Source organism: Ambystoma mexicanum, chromosome 6p (genome assembly GCF_040938575.1).
Source record: "Ambystoma mexicanum isolate Mex_15411 chromosome 6p, UKY_AmexF1_1, whole genome shotgun sequence".
NCBI classification, from domain to species: domain Eukaryota; kingdom Metazoa; phylum Chordata; class Amphibia; order Caudata; family Ambystomatidae; genus Ambystoma; species Ambystoma mexicanum.
Genome location: NC_090935.1, coordinates 353,750,222 through 353,773,112, shown reverse-complemented (window position 1 = coordinate 353,773,112; position 22,891 = coordinate 353,750,222). Strand labels below are relative to the sequence as shown.

Genomic DNA, 22,891 nt, shown 5'->3' with positions numbered 1-22,891 from the left:
ACTTAGAGATCATACCTTTGTATGACTTCACATACTCTGGATAAATATTTCTGAAGGAATCTACAAGAATGTCCAATCTAGTGCCATTCTATTAGTCTCCGGAGGATAGCTCAGGGGCAACATGCTTGCCTTGGAAGCAAGACGATACGGAGCAATACAGGTTCGATCCCGGGTCCGTGTTTAGAAACCTCTGGGTATCCAGTGCGTTATAAATAACCGATCATATCACTCTCAGACTTTCATATCTGGATTATTTAAAATTGGTCAGGCCAAGCCTATGCTATACACTTACAGCCCATTGCAAGTCCTTATTACAACATATTCTGTACATGGTCAAACAGGATTGTGCATGAGCCCGTAGGTTGTAATAGGGCTCACCGAGGGTGGTGAGACACTAAACTACATCTTAGTCTGGTACTAGCTCCATAATACAAAAGGTGGCAAAGCAGGGCGAAATGTGGTGCTATGCGGTGGAATAATAGAATAGGATTATCATGTCTAATAAATACTTGAAAAATGATTACTAAGGAATAACAAAAGCACCGATGACGTACAACACACAATAACAAATAGTGAATAATCAACTATTGTAAATCTGACTACAATTGATTATAGGGGTTATAAAATAATTATAGTATCTATTATGTAAATGGCAATTATTTTATCAGTAATTCATATAGTGAGGCAAATTATATGACTAATAAAATGAACGATTAGGACAATAATAACACACATGATTATACAAATAAAAATAAAAGAGGAATACCAATTACAGCTCTAACAGTAACGATCATTATTACCCGAAAATACAAATACATTCTACCACAAATTCATAGAAGGTTTCCACAATGGAACCTGTATATGTCTGGCTCCAAGACCTCCATCTCGCTCCCTGACGATGTAGGGGTATTAGTCCAATCTTATTTTCTTTAGTTACTGTGGTTTCATGTAAGAATTATAATGGCACACAAGGTGCCGGCTGTGTTGGCGGATGTTTCACGAGAGTCCCATTATAGAGTGCTTCTCCCCATTGTTGGTTTTTACACATTCATTTTTACAACTGTATGCCTGCTACTGACCAGATTTCGGGTGCTATGTTCATGTTTACTGATCTTGCATATGGCGTAATGCAGAAATGAATATCTTCTCGGTGCTTTGCAGCATTTGTGTTTAAGTCAATGGCCTTGTGGGTGCAGTGCGGATTTGAGCAGAGTTGAGCCAGTCACTGGTTGATAAATGATGCATAATGAGAAAATGGAGAAATAGCAGTCATGCAAGGCATTTTTAGGGGGCACCAGAAATCGGTGGAGTAGGGAGGAAATATTTTTTTCTGAGCTCTGTGTCATCTAAAGAATCACGTTGCGAGTTTGGATTTTGCTTAAAAGGTGAATTTTGAGTTTGGTTCTGAAAAACATGAGAGCTGTACTGCTGCCTATGTCAAAGGGGAGGTTAGTCTACAGTTGCAGTTTGCAGCAGAAAAGCACACAATGAGCTGATGTAGGACGTTCTAACTTACCTGCTACTATGTTTTGTATTTATTTGTAAAAAGCATGGGGGAAGCAATGCATTTTTGGCACATAAACGCGTACAAAATGTACAATTGATAATGTGACTTGAAGACCAGATGTTGCAGGGGAAGGTGGAAACAAACCAAAGAATGAGGACAGGACAGAATGACCTTGGAGCGGGATGGTGGAGAAAGTGCTGAATTATGGATGGGTTTAGGAGGTGAGAGAATTGAATTGAGAGACTTGGAGGCACCTAGTCTGGGAGGATGAGATGAAATGAGAGAGTCAAGAGTAGAGGAATAGTTTTGAAGAGCAGGGAGATAGAGTTGGAGATAAGAGGAGTGTCTTGACACTTATAATGTGCAAAGCTTTTTCCACATTGTTGTTTACAGGGTGCGCATGAGAGGCATAATAAAGCACTGTGAGGAGAGGATTTAGGAGTTCTTGAAGGCTTCTTCAGTGGTTGGAAAGGTGAGTTCAGCATAGGAGGAGAGAGAGTGGTGTCGGTCAAAGTGGTAGTCTGCGAGTTTGGAGGAGGGAAACCTGCACTTAGTAGTAGGTGTAGTACGTAGAAAGAGTGAGAAATAAGCAGGAGTAGAAATTGAGGCAAGAGGTGGAGCGTGGAAAGAAGAGAGTGAGTGATTAGGTAGACGAGAGTTAAAGTCAGTGGATAGAGCAGTAGAGAAAAGGGAGGGGTTTGACATCACCAATCACAATGCTGTGGTGATTGTGAGAGAGAGAGTCAATTATTTGGGAGATGTGGTCAAAGAATTGACCTTCTTTACTAGGTGGGCGGTAGAGAGAGATAATAGGTATGCTATAGGGGCAGTGATTGTATAAATAGTGTATTAGAATGAGGGAGAATTAGCGCCAGATAGAGGAGTAGGAGAGATGGGTAGTTTGGACGATGAACACAGTCTTGCACCACCACCCCTGCCAGTGGTGTGGGGAGAGTGTGTGACGTTGTAAACAGGGTCAAGAAGGGCAGCAAGGGTTGCAGAGTTGGAAGGGAGAGATACAGGTTTCAGTAATGGTAATAAGGTCAAGAGAAGGAGAATGAGAACGGATGAAGTCGGAGGTAAGGGAGGGTTTATTGCAGAGAGACTGTGCATTCCGAAGAGCAATAGAAAGAGTGAGGTGTCCAAGCATAACGACTGAGAAGTAGAGAGTTGCTGGTGGTAGACGCAAGAAGAGGAACTGTAATGGAAGTTAGGGTAGGAGTACGTTTTGGGAATAGGGAGAGTAGTTGAGCGATAAGAGAGATGGCATCGAAGAGATGATAGGAATGGGAAGAGAGTTGAGAATGTTCTGAGTGGAGGCGAGTGCAGAGAGAAGTAGTAGTGAAAGGAAGATATAGCATGAGAAGTGCACAGCGAGGGCGAAGCTGAGAAGAAGCAATAATGTGTACTTTCAGACAAGTAGCAGGACAAAGCAAAGCAAAGGCTGAGAGGCAAAGGGACTGTTGAATGGTTGTTTTTCATCCTTCACTTAACAGCCCTTAATTGGAACGCCCCTGGCTGCGTGGCCCTAGTGAGCTCAGAAGGGATGACAAACACTCTAGTCACCTAAATGCCTTGTCCATCAGTGGTTGGTCTCTCTGATTTTGTTCCTGTTACTGGGATGAGACATTTTCTACCTCATTGGCGTACGCAGGAGTCTCTTGTGGCCTTTGGCTGAAAATTGGGCTAGGATGCGGGTTGGGGCAATAGCAGAAACTATTCACCTGGATGTATTTAAGCACTGACCCCTCCTTGCTAATTGAGGAACAGAGGAGTCTTGACTGCTACCCAGTCGTTGACTGGCAGCCAGTTAAGTGTTCTCAAGTTGTTGGTGGCAGGTTGGTTATTTGATAAGAATGAGTATGATTCTCACTGCTACATACCAATCTTAAGATTTGGTGTGCTGGTAGACCTAGGTGTTGAGCAGTAACATACTCCAGGTGTGAACTGACTAGGACACCTTCCACCACTGAATGCCAAAGATCTTTTATTGACTGTGAAAGGAAAGAGGATGTCATCACACATGAACCAAACAGTAATCAGATGATAGTATATTTTGGCTGGTATTTTTAGCTGAGCTATCAACATGGAGATTGTGGTGACCTGCCAACAACCATCTCATTCCAGCTTTACAATTCCAATCACTGTTTCTTCTCATTACAATAGGTATATTTCATGTTCAAGCTTTCCTTCTATTCATTATTATTTAAGCATTTTTACAGTCATTGCCATTTTCCCGGTTGAAAGCATACTCACTTGTTTGTTAGTATTCGATATTCTCCGACTTTAGTTACCATGTCAATGATCTGGTCCAATATTTCCTGACACATCAAATGATGCTTCTTGTATCGAGCCTCTGCTCGTTCAGCAGCCAATTTATCATGGAGTTCTTTCTCCCTCTGTGCCTGTTCTTCACTGTCGATTTTAGCCTGCCTTAATAGAGCCTGCACAAAAAAAGGTTCATAAAGTTTAACAGTACCTCTATGTGGTAAGCAATGTGTTCGGTGTATTTACTTATGTAGGAGCTTGAAAAATGAAACACCTAGAGAAGAGCAGGATAAAGGAGGGCAGGGATTCCTGTCCCTCCTGAGTTCCGGTGAGTGTTGGTTGCTCAAGTCGAGCAAACCTGATATTCAGGAAAATTGACCTAACCTGCACATCTTTTCCCTAATTTATGAAGAAGCTAATTAAGCCTCGACTAATCTTGCTTGCAACGCGAAACACGTATTGGCATCATCTGTTCCTTGAACAAATTAGCATAAATAAAATATGTACTCGGCTGTGGGACAAGCATTTATGAAGACCAACATGTCCTAAAGATTGACCGCTCTTCCTTTGCGTATTTCATTTTACAAACTCTGCCATGTGAGGTACCGGACACCCAGCACCAACCTCTGCATCGAAATCCACAAATACGCTAGGGTGGCGCAGCTCAAGCTTTTCAGAACCCTTCTGTTACCGTATTGGCTTACATAGATAATAATGCCATTGTAAATTGAAATCACAAACAATTTAGAATGAAAATAATACAAAACAGCCTTCCTAACAAACCTCAAAATCTTTACATTGACAACAAAAGTGCCTTTTATGTTTGATGTAGTGGGTATCAGTGGAGGGGAGGCAATTGGATGCTGATTGATTTGTATAGTGTTAAAGCAGATTTGGTTTCTTCAAAGAGCCAACGAGGAAGAGGATAAAAGGACTAAAGGGTAGAATCAAGAGAGTTGAGCAGGCAACACAATTGTAGTACTATCCATACACAAGATGCAAAAGCGGAACCAAGATAACCATACCATGCTTACCCATCGGTTTGTCTTCTGGACCACACCCCTCTAGGTTAATGGGACTTCTAGTTGGAACATGGATGTTTTAACCTGTACTATCTATTTCTGGCTCTATTGCGCCATTTGGCCTACTTGTGTTACTGCAGGAAACTCTATTTGGGGGTGGTGGAATAGTCCACAAGTGCAATGAAAATCCAGAATTTGCAGTATTATTTCTGCAGAATACTGCATTCAGGGTGTTCCTTTGTGGCTGTCGCGCACCTTTTCACTGGCTCATAACTAAATTCCCTGCACAAAAGTGTTACCGCTGACATTCGCGCATCCCCACTGCCAATACAACGGTTTGTCTAGTGCAACAAAATATACAAAATCGTTGCATTGCGCAGGCATTCGCAGGCACACGAGCGCTGGAAATGGACATACAAATGCTTCACGGTAGACGAAGGAAGCCGGGCATGGGTGTAGTTTTAGGGGGCAGAAAAGGGTGTTCGGCCCACCCAACATTTATGGCACACCACAGGTTCTCCCCTTGACTCTGATCATTGGACTCCCTCTTTCTGGCCCACTGCATTCAGTGTTCTACCTACTCCAGTGACGGTGGTTACAAATCTAGGGGTTTACCTCTCTGCTTCACTCCACGTCTGCCCAAGTGAATACAGTATGCAAAACGGGGCACTTCTTGCTATGTGTGTTCTGCGGAGTGCTACCGTATTTACCTATCCAACTTTGTCCTTGGGTGGTTGCCTCGATTGTTATCAGTCGAACTGACTATTGCAATGCCCTCTTCTTGGGTCAACGACTTGGCCTTATTCATCGGCTGCAGCGACTTCAGAATCTGTCAGCTAGGGTAGCCACCTCTACCCGTTATAGGTTGCACATTAGTCCTGTGCGCCGTTCCCTTCACTGACTGCCTTTCTACCATCAGGGTGCAGAATATCTGTAGGACAAGTTTCAGCTCTATGTGCCTGACCAAGCCCTTCCATACCGCAACTAAACACTGATGGGGTCATCATGAGGTTTTGCGGTAACCCTTGATTGCAGCGATAACGCTATTACCGCCTCATTTAAGGGTCTGCCAAATCACAGGTTTGGCAGGATTTACCCCCAGCTTTTAGCTGGGGGTAAATCTGTCGCAAATTTGCAGACGACAGTAGTTGTGCTGAAAATTCCCCATTGGGTCCAATGGGGAATGGGGAATTCCCAAATGGGACCAATGGGGAATGGGCAATTCCCGTTCCGCCAAACCCGTGATCCGGCGCTAATAGCGCCAGGGCGTTTGGCGATAATGCTATTAACCCCGGCAGTATCCCAGCTGCAATACCGCCCAACTCGTGATCATCCCAACTTCCGCAGTCTAAGGACTGGGGGCGCGCCTTCTCAGTTTCAGCAGCTAAATTATGGAACAATCTACCCGTCGCACTTGGGCTGTTTGAGAATCACTTACATTTTCGTCATCTCTTAAAAACTTGACTCTTCTAGGTTATTGTTAGTCTTTAGCAAACCGTGTCCTTCGCGCCATAATGCCCTTGGGCGAGAATACACGTTACAAAATTCTGATTACATAACATAACAGATTTTGTGCGGCTCATTTGGCAGGTGCCCCTTTCCTTTAGACGTCATGTCCCCCCAACATTCTCATTAAAGTTACTCAACTGGAGCCCGGCAAGAAAGCAACCAACTGGGATTTGGCACAGAAATGTGACAATGCATTGTGGGAGACAAGTGTAGGGAAAAATAGCAACATTCGACTTTTGTGTGAAAAAATGTATCTGCCAGGGGGTGGAATCCGCACACATTGCGGAAAAAAGCACTACGCCACGGGAATAAATCGGCAGCAGTGGAAAAAGGAATTCCGTCCACACAGTGGACAAATAATTCTGCCACCTCTAAATGTAGTGTCAATAACATGGCCAGAAAATGGTACCTTTAAAGATAGAAACGAGAGTCTATGGACACCCAACTCCACACTACTTTGAATACTGTAGTAGAATATGCAACTAAAAGTCTCTTATTTCCAAATGGTAATCAGCAGACTAGGGGCCCGATTCATGGAATGATCTGTGCAGAAAATAGGGTACTTGTGCGTGCAACTGCGTGCAAATCCGTCTTCGTCGATTCACGGATGCGTGGTACTTTTCTTTTGTGTGGAGTTCGCGCTGGTGCAGCACGTCTGTGCGAGCCGTTGTGGGCCTTGCGTGAGACTCCACGCAAGGGCGTGGCTTGGGCAGAGGGCTGGGAAGTGGACAGAACATCAGAAATGGGGAAGGACTTGTGAAAATGTGGGCGTTCCGAGGGATGGCCACTATTGCGCGGCATGAGATGTATTTGTGTATTCGATCGCCCAAGCTCTTGGCCGGGGAAATGGCCATGCAAGTCCTCCAGACGATCCACCACACGAAGGTAGGCATAAGTACACTTGCATGTAGGATATGCAGCGCAAAGTGGGGATGCATGGCGGATTTCCGGGTGCGTGTACTCAACCGGGGTTCCGATGTAACTTAGGGGTGCACTTAAACAGTGTAGTGGGGTGGAGACACATTTATGGGGGTTCGCACGCAGATTTTCCGAGTGTAGACTGAGTTACGATTTGTCATACGCAGGTTGTCAGGGTGCCAGGAACAGTTACAGGGCGACTCTGCGCAGGGTCCCGGAGATGGTCTGCTTGTGGGGGACTGTTTGAAGGTTGTGTGCATTCACGCCCAGGGTAGTGCACAAAGGTAGCTGATCTGGCAGTTTTTTCTTTGCGTGTGGGCATGTCGGGGGGCGTTCTGGAAGCAACTTGTGAAATAGGATGCCGGACCAGAAGAAGGAGAAAGCAGTTTTTCCTCCCACCCACCCTACATAATGACGGCGGAAGTACAAGGCTTTGCCGTTGCAGTCGCAGAACGGAGAGGCAGAGTTTGTTGCAACCAGTGGCACTATACAGACTACTAACGAGCCGTGGGAAAGTGGGAAGGGTTTTTGATCTTCTCGCAATCGGCACTCCTCCAGCCCAGGAACATCTTCAAGGGCAGGTTGGGTTCAGACAAGAATGGTTGGGGGAGCTTTGGCCTAGAGTGGACTTGGTTGGGAAAGGGGAAGCAAGGTTTGGACACGGAACAGTTGGCTGGTCGCCGCACCTTCAGAACTATTTTCACAAAGTTTGGTTTGCAGTGATTTGAAGCATGCAGTTATTAGTAATGTTGTGAAAATAAATCTACAGCCTTTTATGCCAACAAAGAAAAATGTCTCATGCTGCACCTTTTTCCATAAGTGGGGGGCAAGGGTAGCGAGTGGAATAAGCAATTATGTTGGTATAAGTAGGGACAAATGCCCAGGTTATGCGCCTTCCAGCCGCCAGAAATTCTTGGAAACATTTCTCAGTTTTCAGATTGAAATTTAAAACCCTATTCAGTCTACTAGGATTTGTCTGCACAAATATTTGCTGAAGATAAAGGTAGCACTGTTTTCATATAAAAGCAAAACGCAAACATAGGAATGTTCATTCAGTTTGTCGTGCAACAGTGATTTCTGTTTCCTTTCGAATGAGGACTATCTAAAGTATTGAATAGTATGTATTACTATTCTAGAATTATGTTTGAATAGTGTTATACACGTCTTTCTTAAGAGTCAAAATAAAAGGGTTTGCAACTTGCTGATCTCCAGATGTGTTGGCCTACAACTCCCATCAGCCCTACCCAGCATAGACAATGACGAGGGATCATGGGAGTCGTAGGCCAAAACTGCCTGAGAGCTGCAGAGGATTATATGTTTGCAAACCAGCTAAGGAGAACTCCAATACAGTCTCTAGTAGGAGAGATGGCTTTGCATGTCCAAAGAATGGGGTTTCTTTTCTTTGAGGTAATTAATCCAGACTCTATTGTGTGTCTTAACTACACAATAGTGACCCAGAGGTTCAAAATTCTGCAAACAGTTCGGTACCGTAGTTTCCGGACCGGCAAACTACGAGTTGTGCTCGGATGTGACTTTCTGCCTGCCAGGTCGGACCTGGGGGGCAGAGCAGCACCCGCGAGCACAGCATGTCAGATGCACCGGCACTGTTCATAACGGTGCCAGTGCATCCGGCTTCCCCATTCCCATTGAGCCCTATGGGTCTGAATTGGAATGGGGAAGAATTTTTCACGACGCCCCAGGAATGGGCAAACACCGGGTTCCGACAAGGCCGCAATGACCCGGTAATTGCTCATTTTTGGGCGCCGGAAAAAATAAAATACTGGCGGCAGCCTCGTAATGAGGCCCATTGTTTCTAAGGACACCTTGCCTTCTAAATGCTATAGGATTACCCTAGGAAGGTGTTAAACCTAAGTGGGAAGAAAGGCAAAAAGTACAAATAAAACCGAGATGGACAAATCGATAAATCGCAAATACCGCATCTCTGTCAAGTGCATCTTGGAAATCTTTCAGTCGTCTCTCCTCGTACTGTTTTTCTCGGAAGATCCTGTTCTGCCATAACACTTCTTTCTCATGGCGCACATGCATCAGCTGTACTGCAATCCGCCGCTCCTGTTGGGATTGCCTCATCAAGCGATTAATCAGCTGCTCCTCTCTGTAAGCCTCCTGATTAAAAAAAATAAAGGAACTTGCATTAAAACGACACATTTAAACTGATGAAAGATTGATTGTTAAACCACTACTCTTACAATGTCTTCATAATTGGACATCCACAATTTAATTGTTATCGGAGACCCATGAATTGAATGGATAAATTATATTCCCCAATCATTTGGGCACTGTAACGTTAGGCATAAGTCCCCTGCTTGGCATTGGTTGTTCAGGACTGAGAAACCACCCCGCGCCAGGATGGCGATTCCAGAGGAGGTCCAAAGGGGTTCCCTTGGCACTGTGACACCCTTCCCCCAGCTAGGAGCAGTCTCAATAAAACTACTAATCCCACAATCCCCCGGGTCTCAAGACCAGAATGCTAAAACACAAACGTACTCCTTGGGATCTGAACCCCTTGAGTGTTCAGGTTAGCCATGAGACATGCATCCCTATCCATCAAGGAAGGAGCGTATCTGTAGTCAGGGTGGCGACAGATCTAACAAGAATATGTGCTGCACACATTTTCACTTGAGAGATTGTACACAGCAGGCAACATAAACACTTCAAAAGTGTTATGTTGGGAGGTGTAGCTGTTAAGAAGAAAGAGATGGGCGAGTGTTTTCGTTCCTTCTATGCTGATTTATATACTGAAGAACTTGCTCCACAGATGCAGGAACTAGCAAGTTTTTTGGGGCAAAATTGACGTTCCTTCTTTATCTGAGGAAGGTAGGAATTCCATAGATCCCCCAAATGTCATCCCAGAAGTTTTACTGGCAATTAGTGAATTGAATGTTGGAAAATCTCCAGGTATAGATGGATTGCCAGTCGAATCCTATCGATCATTGGATGTACAACTGGCACCAGAATTGTGTGATCTATACAATCATTTTCTGATGGAGGGGACCTTGTGTCCCTCAATCAAGGAGGCCATCAATACTGTAATTTCGAAGTCGGGGAAGGACGCAACTAAGTGTTGTAATTACTGCCCTATATCATTACTTAATGTAGATATAAAGATTTTGACTAAGATTTTGACTAATAGATTAGAAAAATATATGGGGGAACTGATTGACAGAACACAGGCAGGTTTTATGAAGCAGCGATATGGATATGATAATATTAGAATGCTTTCGGATATGTTGGGCCTACCGGATTCAGAGTTTAGAGACATTTTGTGAACTTTTTTAGATGCTGAGAAGGATTTTGATAGGGTGAACTGGACATTTCTGAAGTACACATTGTTGAAAATGGGATTTGGCCCATTGTTTATTAATGCTATAGGGGCACTGCAATCAGATATATCTGCTAGAGTCTGGGTAAATGAGGGATTTTCGGCATCATTCCAGTTACATAGAGGTACAAAGCAAGGCTGGCCATTATCCCCTTTTCTTTTTAATTTGGTGCTAGATCCCTTGTTAGCATATATTCGGCAGAATGAGAATATTAGAGGTCTATGTGTGGGAGGTGCAGAAGTTAAGGTATTGGCTTATGTAGACAATGTCGTGTTAAACTTGAATAACACAAAGGAAGGAGACCCTCTCTTAAAAAATATGATCGATGAAGTGGGAAGGTTGTCAGGTTATAAGATCAACAGGGGGAATTGTAAGTGGGAAAACGTATGTGTGAAATACTTGGGAGTCTATCTTGTTCGGAATGTCAAGAAAATTGTTGAATATAATGTAGATAAAATAATTGAAGTTTTTCTGGGGGATGTTAGAACATCGGGACATATTTCTTTGAATATCTGGGCAAAAATTAACACAATTAAAATAATGCTATTACCAAAAGTCTTATATACTATACAATCACTTCCTTTATGGTTCACAAAGAAAGCCCTTGGGCGTACAGACAAGGTATTTCAAGAATTGTTATGGGGTGTGGGGAAAAGGGCTATGATACCTCGCTATATCATGGTTTGAAGTGTTCAGGAAGGAGAATTTGGATATCCTACACTTGAGAACAATTTTAAAGGATTTGTATTTAAAAAGATGATTAATTATTCTGATGAAGGACGGGGCTCGATGCCGTGGTGGGTGCAAATAGAAAAGAAGATGTTAGAGCCATATTATGCACAGAGTCTGTACTCCTTTGGGAAATTACCTAGACAAGTTATGAACCTATAGCCTATTGTTGTCACTAAAGATGCATTAACTTCATTGATAGTGGTAAGTGGGCAAGAGCTGTTTATGTACAAGGATGCATCGCTTTGGCATAACCCAGAATTATAGGTGGCTAAAAAGATGTTGAATTGGAGGAGTTGAATTAATAAAGGTATCTTAGCGATTGGCGACATTTGGGGTGATGGGGAGTGGTTCCCTTCGAGAACCTGATGGAGAAATATGGGCTAAATAGAAGTGAACTGGGAAGGTATAGAGTTTTGGAGATCTTGATTTCTGAAAGGCAACAGATGTTGGACGCACCGCTCATGCAGAAAGCAGAGATTTGTAACCTATTTACTACAATGTTGCAGAAAGTGTCAAATTTATTAAGACTCATGCCATTAGAGCGTCATTGGTTGGTCTCATGGGAGAAGCTACGATTGACCTTGTCCGAAGAGTTGAGCAGGGATATTGCGCTAAAGGAATGGGAGAATATCTGGAAAGTTCCAGTTAAGGCAAATATCGACTTGAACCTACGTTACGTACATCAAAGGATATTGGGAAGGGTTTATTGGACCCCTGTGCGTAAGTGTGTTTTGGGGATGGTTGATAGTGAATGCTGCAGGGGTTGTCGGAAAGAGAAAGGTACTCTGTTACTCATGTCATGGGATTGTGACAGGGTGGACTACTGGAAGGACGTGCTGGACAGAATTGACACAATCTGGAACATTACATTCCAGTGAAATCCTTTGGCAGTGATTTTACAGTCACCAAGAAGTGGGCGAAATATTGACTGTATAACATTGTGTTGGATTAACAGAGCCCTACTGGTGGCGACTAAACAAACTAAAAGTGTGGAAAACGAGGGAAAAGCAACTTGAAGGATGGCGCGTTGATGTGCAGATTCTTTCAAAATATGAAAAAAATGTGTTTTGTAAGCAGCGCAAGGAGATGTATGAAAAATTGTGGGGACCTTTTACTTATATGGGTGATGATAGATTGGAGTTTTGAGTGTGAAATGTAGTAATATCGTAAGAGGTGTGTGGGTGTGTACTTGTTCTGTCTCTCGTCCTGTTATGTTTCTGTCTTATGTGTGGTGTGGTGTTATGGTTATACTCTAAATTTGGGTTTTGGTTGTTGGGTGATTTGTTGAGCTCTGTTGGATATATTATTTGAACATGTTTTGAGATATTGGAATTGTTGATAATCCAAACCCTGTATATCAGTTATTGTTAAATTTTTATGAATAGTTGAAAAACGAGAAAAAGAGTTTAAAAAGAAAAAAGTGCATATTGTACACTTTAGACTTCAGGTCTTCACTAGAAATGGAAAGGGCATCTGACCTGTTTTCTAAGCTGCCGGAGGAGGCATGAAGGCCTGAACTTCTTTCAAAGATCGAGGTTACAAGAGGACACAATCTTAGAAGCATTCTTAGAAAAGCTATTAGGAAATGGTCAAAGTGAAGAGAAACATGATCACCTCAGGTTCAGCTGAGATTTAAAAGTACACACCGGGTAATTCAAAATCCTAGTTAAAAACCATGAATGTTCACTACCGCACTGCCTCCTTGCAACTGCAGTCCCTTGCAAAAGTTGTAGGGTGTTGCTTAATGCAGAATGCAATTTTGCTGCACTAAATATGCACATGCTGGTGAACACTAGTCATAAATACACATTATGTTTGCACAAATGTTTTGCAAACCCAACCTATCTCAAAACTCTAAAATTGATACATGCTCGCTTCGAAAGGTTTTCAAATGTTATTTAATGGTAAGGCTTCCTGTATGCTTTGAAGTTAATTTTTTCAATGTAAAGTCAACACTTTTCAATTCAAGATTAGCACAATGAAATCTTTTTACCACATCAGTGAAACCATTAACCAAACACTTACAAGCACGTACATATGAGATATCTCAAAGTCACAAGAGATCATTTGTATGTTTATCTTATTAGCGCATCTTTGTAATTTGAGATTGTGACCATTTAAAGATTACTGTTAGTTTCAACTTACCTCTTGTGTCTCATGAGCTTTAAGTTGCTCTGTTAACATCTTCCGTCTCCTTTTCTCCCGCTGTTCCCGAGCAAAAACATCTTCCTCTAAACGTCTCTGAATTTTTCGAATGTATTCATCGGTTGAGTCAGGTTTTGTCAAATCGGTGGTTATTGTCCTTGGGGATAATTTTCCTAACACCTTAGTTTGAGAGCACCTAGGAACGACATGATTCAGTAAGATCTAGGTTTTAAAAGAAAGGAATATGAGGTCTAGGACTTAGTTTCAAACAACAATGGACATCAACATCGGTATGGAAAAGAACTGCATTCCACAATAAACAATGGATCGCAACGAGGGTGCCACATAGATCACCACAGAAGCGGCAGTAAATGAAGGAGAGCATAGAAATACGTAATTCCTCAGTGAACATTGGTGTGGATAGCTTTGCAACGACCAACAAAAGCAGGCACTGACACAAAGTGTGAGCCACAGAGAGCAGTCAGACACAGTGCCAGGGTTACTGGACCCCAATTGGTAGAAGTCCACACGCGGACTACACATCACCATAGGCACACTCAGAATCCACCCAGGAACTGTTACGCTCACCTGGTATCCACGGGGACGCCACCCAGCCCTGGTTGGATGATTAGCACTCTCGAACCCTCTCCCGGTCCCTTGGTAAGGCCTCTGGCTAAAGATGGGTCTGCAATATAGGAGAGCTGGATTCAATACCAGATTGTCTTTATGTTTTCCCACCTCCCTTGGCCTCAACTCCTTCTTCCCCCTTGAGCCCTCTCCTCACCTTAATGTTGTAAAAGGCAGATTCTCCGTCCTGCTCCTCATGGCAGGGGCGCGTAGATGTGGGGGGCAAGCAGCGACTTAGTTACTTCACTGGTGCAAGCCCCCCTGTGGGAATCCAGGCCTGCTGCGACTCTGTATGTTTGCTGCTTTACAGTTTTTATATGCAGTTCTTATGTTCCTCTTAGTTCGAATAATAATGTCTTGCTTCTTTCCTTTTAGGTATGGAAAGGTATTTTGGTGTTGTCATGCAGTTTGAAGATGAGCATGGGCTGGTAGGCGAAAGCGCGGTGTGCGCAATGCTGTCCGGTGAGAAATGTGCGATGCGCGGCGCTGTTTCGCCTTTTATATTGCTAACCCTGTCTTTTCTCTCCTTGCAGGTTGCGATGTTCCTCGCCGAGCGCCGTAATGTTCCAGCAATGATACTGACCAGAAGATGACTACCCAGGTAAGAATTGTGTGGCTTTCTTCATGCGCTTAATAATGCTGTCTTTCTTTCTCCTCTTTCCAGGTTATGGTATTCCAGGATGCATGCGGTGCCGGATGATGGAGTTCATACCTTCAGGTGAGTGGAAATTAAGTCGGCGATGGATTGAAGACAGGATACTGTTCCAGGTAAGCTTCGTAGTGTTCTTTCTCTCTCTGCAGGTCCTTGGTTTCAGGTAAGCTGGCATCAAAGAACTGGACACGGTGAGCGTTACTCTGCCCACAGCAGAATAACGCAAAGCATGTTCTGCTGTTTGGGTGTGGTTTAAGTAGTCTTAGGTAAAGTAGTCCAGGTAAAGTAGTCCCAGGCCTGCCACACCCAAAAGACTAGACCGCATAGCTCAGTTCCTTGTAACTGAGCTATGTGTGTGCCTCCATGTTGGCTGAACACCCCTCAAGTTAAATAGTTCCTCCAAGTAAATAGTCCCATTCTAATGTTGGTCTTCATGATGATTATGAGCCTGCCGGCAAAGGTGCCAGGACTGACTCCAAGAGAGTCTTGGATGAGGTGTTAAGGCCTTTGACCTGGCCCCAACTGGAATACTGACTTGCCGGTGAGGGCCAGGGGCAAGGGTCATGACAGGAACCTGTCGCTCACAGGCTTTGCTGTAAGGGCTATTGTCCAGACAAAGGGCCTCATTACGACTCAGGCGGTAAGGGTTTTACGGCCGACCCTTACCGCCTGAGTACGAGGTCCCTTAGCGCCATGGCGGATTTAACACCTGCTTTTAGCAGGTGTTAAAATCCATGGCGCTAAGGGACCATGGAGTTAATTACTCCACCGTAATTTACGGTGGCGTAATTAACGCCTTCCCCACTCCCATTATGCCCTATGGGGCAAAAATGGGAATGGGGAAGGGTAAATGGGGATTGGGGACTTACCGCCCCGCCAACCTCAGAATGGGGCGGTAAGTCCGCCAACCACCATGGCGTAAACGTAGTTTACGCCATGGTGGTAAAGTCACGGCCCAGGCGGTAACTTACCGCATGGGTCGTAATGAGGCCCAAAGACTTTCTCAGAATTCCAGGGGAGCTGCTAGCTCCACAGATCCCCTGTGACTCCAATCCTCAACAATCTAGCAGACAAGTGCCTAAAGATCTGGATTCCAGAGGGAAGGGGGATAGGAGCAAAATAACAAATGCAGCCACATTCTAGCATTCACCAGATTAGAAAACACAAGGGGAAAAGATTGATCAATGATCTGCTTGCATTGGTTTAGTATCTCTTGTGTCCAATGTCTGCTTGCTCGGACAGCTACCGCTAAACCTAAACCGGATTGCATGGAGGATTTCTCAAATCCTGTTGACTTCAACTCAGCATATTCACTTTTAAGGTGAAATTAGCTTCTTGACATAATGCCTTTTGTTAGGCAGAAACCTGTGCAGTTCCCTCTGGGACCACTGCAAAAGATTTAAGACTACAGGTGGTTGGCAGTAAACCCAATTGGTAGCAGTCTCTACCACCCAGATTTACCTTGTAGCTGTGGCTGAGCAGTCAGACTTCTCTCAAGAAGAGCTAGGCAGTATACAGAGTATTCACAATATGTCAAAAGAACACAGTAGAACAAGTAAACACTGACCAGAGCTTGGTGTAAAAGAGATATAATTATTTATTTAAAAACACATCTAGTAAAACACACTGGCACTAATATTAAGCAGTTCAAAAATACGGTCACTAAAAGATATACACTCCCTTCAACGATTAGTTAGACAAGTCTTAAGTAAAGCAACACTTATTTTCAGACAGCGGTGAGCGCTTAACGAAGATGGCACTCTAATCAATCGGTTTAAGAGGGAGAGAAAGGCAGATCAAAAATAGAAACAGATCCCAACGCTTTCGGAAGAACACAGTAGGATAAGAAGGCAGGTTAAAACTGTATAGTCAAAGTGAACAAGGACAGACCCACTTTAAGAGGCTAGGGTCGAAATGTGTCCAAGGTCACACGGTTGAAAGTGCCCAAAAGTCTCGCAATAAGTTCCGAAAGTGTTGGACCAAACAGAAAGGGACCAGTTAGATGGTCAAGGTGGCCAGCCCAGTCCAGAAGGTTAAGGGATTATTGTTAACTTGTAGCAATCTTTAGAAAGGGAGGCCTGGCGGACATGGTACCTTAAAATGGTGAGAACGCTCCAGCGGGGGCAGTTCCTGGCAGCGGGTGCAAGTCGGTGCTTTGTCCGGAGGAAGAGAGGATCTCGTCGGGGAGGAAAGCAGGAGTCCGTTGCACTGCCAGGGAAGAAACCAGCGGCGGAGTTCTCAATTAAAGGAGCGGTCCTTTTATTCGTGGTCCAGTGGTAAGTGGCTATCCGGTTGCCGGGGTGATTGGCACAGGCAATTCGACCACAAGACGTCCTGGGATGCGAGAAAAGAAGGTAAACTGATTGCGCCCACCAGTCAGGGGAAGAAGACTCTCCAGCAGGGAGATCTCCTCTGTCGTTGAGAAGTGGTGAGTCGGTTCAGCAGGGCTCCACCGGTGGTGTCGTCGTAGCAGGCCGGCTCAGCTTCTCCCTCGTCGGATTTTCAGGTCCTGTGGCGACTTCTGAAGTTCAAGTCCCAAAAGCCCTGCTTTTATGCAGCACACCCCCATTCACTCAGCCTAGCTGTCAATCAAACATGCTAAGTGGTGAGCCGGCCGGCTTACCACTTGGGCCAATCACACAAGAGTGCGACTTAAGTTACCAAGGTAACTCAGTCCAGGGTGCCTAATCCCCCTCCCACACCCCCCGTGGTACCCAGACAGAGTGGCACCACTTTTGGAGGCTTCTGGGGAGAAGGCCGCCAAAAAGTGGAACAAAGGGCTCGACCTTTGGTTTGGAGTTAGAGGCAAACACAAACGCCATTTTAAAACCGAGTTCTGGCAGAAAATACCAACCGGTGAATTAATATTAAATAAATAAACCAGCGGTATGTCAGAGGCTATGTTAAAAAAGTATTAGCCTCGAACAATGGGAAAATCCCAAAGAGATATATTCGCGGTTGAATATAAAAAGTAGTATCCACTGCCACCAGCCAAAACTCGACGGGGGGGGGACGGGAAAGTACCCCCTCGAACAACAGACCCAGGGGCAATCGAATTTCCCCTACCAGTACGTCCACAATATGATGGTTTGTACTGGTTCTGTTAGTAATTTGGGACTAGTAAAGCCAATGGTGACTTTACATGCCCTGGGAGACAGTAGTCAGTCCCAGGGTATGGAGTCTATGGTGGGGGGTCACTATGACACCCCGGTGTTACTGCACAGAGGGTGCTGTGTAACGCACATAGAAAAAAACACATGAGATCATATGGAGTAAAAGACCCCATAGCCCATAAAACAAATTAACATTCAAAGGAACACCACAAATCATATCCAAGAGTGGGAGAAAAAGAGTCTCACTCTTGGCAGGAGAAACAAACAAACTCCAGAAATCCAGCAAAGCTGCTGGGGGACTCACTAGGTTAGGAAATTCAGCCCAAACAGAGAATTCTCCCTTACACCTTTACAAAGGGGAGCTTTTGTACACTTGTCCACTAGATTACTATACAAATATCTTTTTAATGAAATTACCTTTTTTAAACTGCATGTGAGGTTTTAATATTTTTAAACCTATGGGCTACCTAAACCTCATGCTTAAACTCCCACCCATCTCAACTAAAAGATCTATGTCCTAAATAATGTCTGCCTTAATACCTTATTCTACCCATCCCATTCTACAAACTGTCTGTCTGAGAGCAAAGTCCACTCTCCCACAGCTGTAAAAACGCTATTTCAACTGAGAAAATAGGTTCTTCTCTCCGAAGTGGAGAGGAGAGTAACGAGAGTCATACACCTAAAACAGTAAAATGTTCCCCAGACAAGGAACAATGCTCTTGTATATCCCAGATAAATTCTCTAGGTCATGCAATATCAAAGTGGCATCCTCATCACCAATGTAAATGACTGTCTTTGGGTACTTGTATTAAGATATCAGGATATCGTCAATTGGATCCCACAGATGCAAAGCCCTTCCCCTACTATGCAATTTCATAAGAGAGGAGAGTATGTTTTTGTATTGGTATCATTTTCCAAGGGAATGACTTTAACAGGTTGCACGTCAAAGTTATTCCCTATGTAGACTATGAATAGTGGTGTGGAATGTTTTAACCCACTAGACCATGCCCTGCAACATTACTGTTCAGTGTTTGCATCAGAAACATCAGAAATGGCCACCAGAAAGCATTATGCTTGCTAAAAATCACCCAGAAGTGCGCAGGAGAACCTGAAAAATAGGCCGCCAATCTATTTTTGCTTATGTCAGTGGTGACACTGCCAAAACCCACCATTGGGCTACCCACAGAGTAACCTGAAACTGTTGAAAAAGCAGTCCTGCATTGCAAGAGAAACATAGATCTGTTTTAAAATCCGTTTTTCCTTGACTGTGGAAAGTGCAAAAATCATGGTTCCCAAACATCACAAGAGATCCAACCTCCTTGTTGGGTGTTCAACTTCAATTTATTTAAAGAATTCACCTAAGCACAATGTCAGCAGAAACATATTTATCAGAAGAAAATCCACCTTTAAAGATGCTTGCTTGAAAGAAATATGTCAAAAATAGGCATAGTACCGCTGCTCGCATGTGTCAGGAGCTGGCGATTACTTAAACCTGTCATTTAAACTGATACGTTGAAATCATAGTATGAAAAGGAAAGACTTGCTATCAGAAGCAATAGAGGTGGATACAATTCAAAACTATATTTTAAAAAGGCTGTAATTAAGAGATTGGTGGATATATTTGTTAAAAATGTAATTTGTATTTTAGGACAAGACTATGTTAAACATTGTGTTAAAAAGTTAAGGCCAGCTGCACTGAGCTTCAAAGACATTCCACACCTTCTCCCAAACAAAAGAATCTTTTCCCCTGTGCTCTGCTGAGGATCTGACAGGCAGGGGTGAAAGGAAAAGGGAGGAGCACTTTGGCCTGTTGTTCTGAGTGGAGACAAAGGACTCCCTTGAACTGAAAGAAAATGCTAATTTGGGGCGTCAATAGAAACCAGCCCTGGCAGGAAGAAGCTCATGTTACTCTCTGGCTCAGCCAAGCCTTGGAGGCGGGCCCAGATTAAGATGTGGATTTTAAACTGGAGAAAATATATGTTTGAGAAAAAGACTTATAGATAATTGTGCCAAACTGGTAAAAATATGGAATTTAGAGGTTATTAAAATGAAAAGGTTGCTCACAAGTAGAAATTACTCTGGAACGTGTGCAATATTCAGAGACAGAACTATCAAAATGTGGACTTTGTAGCAGTTGTGATAATGTTACACATTTACAGGAATATGCCCAGATGGTATGTGCATGTATGTGAAAAAATTGGTACAGAACTGACACTGAGTAACCAACCAAAAGCGCGAAAAACTGTCATTTGTGAACCAAAGCTCTCCAAAAAATGGGACTTTGACAGACACGTGCCTTAATTAATCTGTAATGTAAATGTAATATTAGCAAGTTTGGGATATTGTCAATATGTTTATGAAAAATAGATTTTCTGGTTAGATACAAAGGGGAGTTTTTTCTCCCTGGACCATAAACATGACACACTGTTTCCTTCTCGAATCAGTAGAGAGGGAATACTTAAACCAATCAGTTTCCTAGAAGGTGGGCTTAGTATAATCAGCCTCCCCATCCCCTTGGGAAATACATAAATAGAGTCTGTTGAGGACCCAGACACACTCATTCACCCATCAACTGATCAACTGGCGAAGCGCTCTGGAGGAAGAACCCATACCCAGACTCCAGAACCCATATCCAGACTCCAGAACCCTGAAACAAAAAGTCCAATCCAAAAAAATGAACCCTTCTCAGCTGGCCTTTAAAATCTTGCAACCTGATTTTAACCCCAAACCTCCACAGGGCCCAACCAATTCAAGAGCCTGGCTGTGCTGTTTTGGCTGTTTCTTGCCAAGAACCCTTGCTAGAACCCAGAGATCCAAACCAGTAAAGCAGAGCTGTATCCAGAACCAACCCGTCAGATCCAGTCCAGGAGGGCGTGCAGACCAGAGTGCCTTGCTGAGAGCAGAACCAAGCGCCTGAGACCTGTCCGGTGGTGAGCGAATTCCAGTCCAAACCTTTGACCAGATCTTGACGGCCCATTCCAAACCATAGTTGTGAGTATTTAGCATAGAACTGTCCATAGCAAATCTCTTAACCTTAAGTAATCCTACCCAACCCATTCCAACATATCCAGAACTGCATAGTAGAATCTCTTTTGTCTATCCTGAATCCTTCTCTAATCCATATAATCCCATGACAATTGTAGTGATAATCATTTTTGCGCTAATATATATTTGCTGGAGAAAGGCAAGCGTCTCAGGCAGATAGAAACCATCCAGGGGCGCCTCTGGATTGGTGGCTGTGCTGTTGTGTAGTTTGTGGCTCCATAGACTCCCTAGTGTTAAGAAATCTTTGTTCCTAATCGTCAAAGCGCATCTTTCATTTTGAAATCTTCACTCTTAAGAAAAATCGACCTTTACTAAAACCTTTCTAACTGAACCATGCATGCTAGGAACGGAATTTAAGTGTCAAATTGAAGCTAATACCCTCAGCTTTCAAATGAACTAAGAACCGCAACTCCTTTAGTTTTTCTGTAATCGCACTTCTCACGCGCTGAAAAGTTTGCCGCAATTTCACATTTGGCTCAATTTCATTCCATATAAAAACAGCTATTTCTTGCATTTGACCTCTAAATTCAGTTTCCCATCTGCCAGTCATTCAAACATCATTGCTAGCGTCTACCTGAACCTAACAAAAGCAGCTCCCACTAGTTTTGAATCCCATTTAGCGAATTAAAATCAATTTTTAGCATTTTTCCCATTCATTTCAAACCACTGCATTTGACCTGTGTAAAATCATTCCTGTTCTCTAAGCTTGCTGGGGGAAATCGGGATTGAACTGCATTGTTGATTGTATATTCCTGAACCTGTGTGTCCTCATTCCATCTCTTCATACTGCATATTAGGGGGGATTGAGTAATAACAGGGGGAAAGAGTGATTTCATTGTCTGATTGAATTCATATCAAGTTTCATTTCATTTCATTTCTGTGCTGCATTAATTTCATATCATTGCATTTCATTGAACCCACACAAAGTTTTATTCTCTGCTACATTATTCTTCCCACCCATACTCCTATTGATTAAAGAGATTGTTGATTGTTGTGATATCACCCATTGCTGATCAGTTTATAAATATTATAGTCATAAAAGTGTGATATATATATATATTGTTCAATTAATCAAATAAAATATTTTAACTTTGCAAAACAAACCTACTTCTTGGTTCAGTGGGACCGGGGGGCGGCGGGGGGGGATTCAAAGAGAGGGGCGTTATATAAGGGTACATCTACCAGAAATAAAATAAACTTTTGACATAAAAATATATAAATAAAGGTTCCAGCTAGGCATCTCACGCTAGGCATCGACTTAGTTGGAGTGCTGGGTTGAAACCACTTACAGATTGGTGGCTCACGCGGGATTTCTGGATTGACAGCTTAACACAGTGTGCTAACTAATAGGATACATAAATCCTGTTTGGCTACCATGCTGTGTACACTGTAAAAGCACCCCTCAAAAGGGAACGCTCTAAGGAAATGGTCTGTTTTGCAAAAATAAAATAAACTTCTGTAAGTCAGGAAGGAAATCAATATTTCCAGAATGGCGACATTGGTAGACATCAATATGGCTAGAGAACACCTTTTGCATAAGTTATTTGAGTGAACTATATATGGCCCTTAAGGCCAGGGAAGAACAACACAAGATTGCCAACATAGCAGCATATCTATATTCATCTTTTGGAGCCATACAGGAGAAATATGCTAAAGGCCAAGATCTGGCAAGTAAGCAATTGCAGGCATTAGAAAGGGCCCAAACTGATTTGGACTCTTCTGAGCAGAGGCTGTAGAGGAGCCAGGAGTCCGAAAATGAAAGCAGGCAGTATATAGTCAAAATGAAAAAGGACATGGGTATCCTGCAACAGGAAAAGGCAGAACAGGATACCAGAATTCTGGCCTTGCAGAAGGAGTACCAAGAAAGCGTGGACTCCCTACCGCAGAGCCAGAAAAAGCTGGAGCAACAAATAAACTTTAACAGGGCATGCGCAGAGTAGGTAGTCACCCTGCAAAGCCACCTAGATAGAGAGAAGGCAGAGAGCAACAAATTAATTCTGAAAGACCAGGAC

At 43.4% G+C, this 22,891-nt stretch overlaps 1 protein-coding gene across 3 annotated transcripts in view; it reads right to left on the bottom strand.

The window, feature by feature from the left end:
* SPEF2 (sperm flagellar 2) overlaps positions 1 to 22,891 on the bottom strand; it is a 1,748,369-nt gene that overhangs the window by 1,384,638 nt on the left and 340,840 nt on the right. For all 3 annotated transcript variants that reach the window (XM_069627121.1, XM_069627123.1, XM_069627122.1), the window contains exons 7-9: positions 13,443 to 13,638; positions 9,160 to 9,348; positions 3,764 to 3,951 (exon numbers count right to left, since the gene is read on the bottom strand). In XM_069627121.1, coding sequence (XP_069483222.1) covers positions 3,764 to 3,951; positions 9,160 to 9,348; positions 13,443 to 13,638 — 573 coding nt within the window. The remainder of the gene's footprint in view (positions 1 to 3,763; positions 3,952 to 9,159; positions 9,349 to 13,442; positions 13,639 to 22,891) is intronic.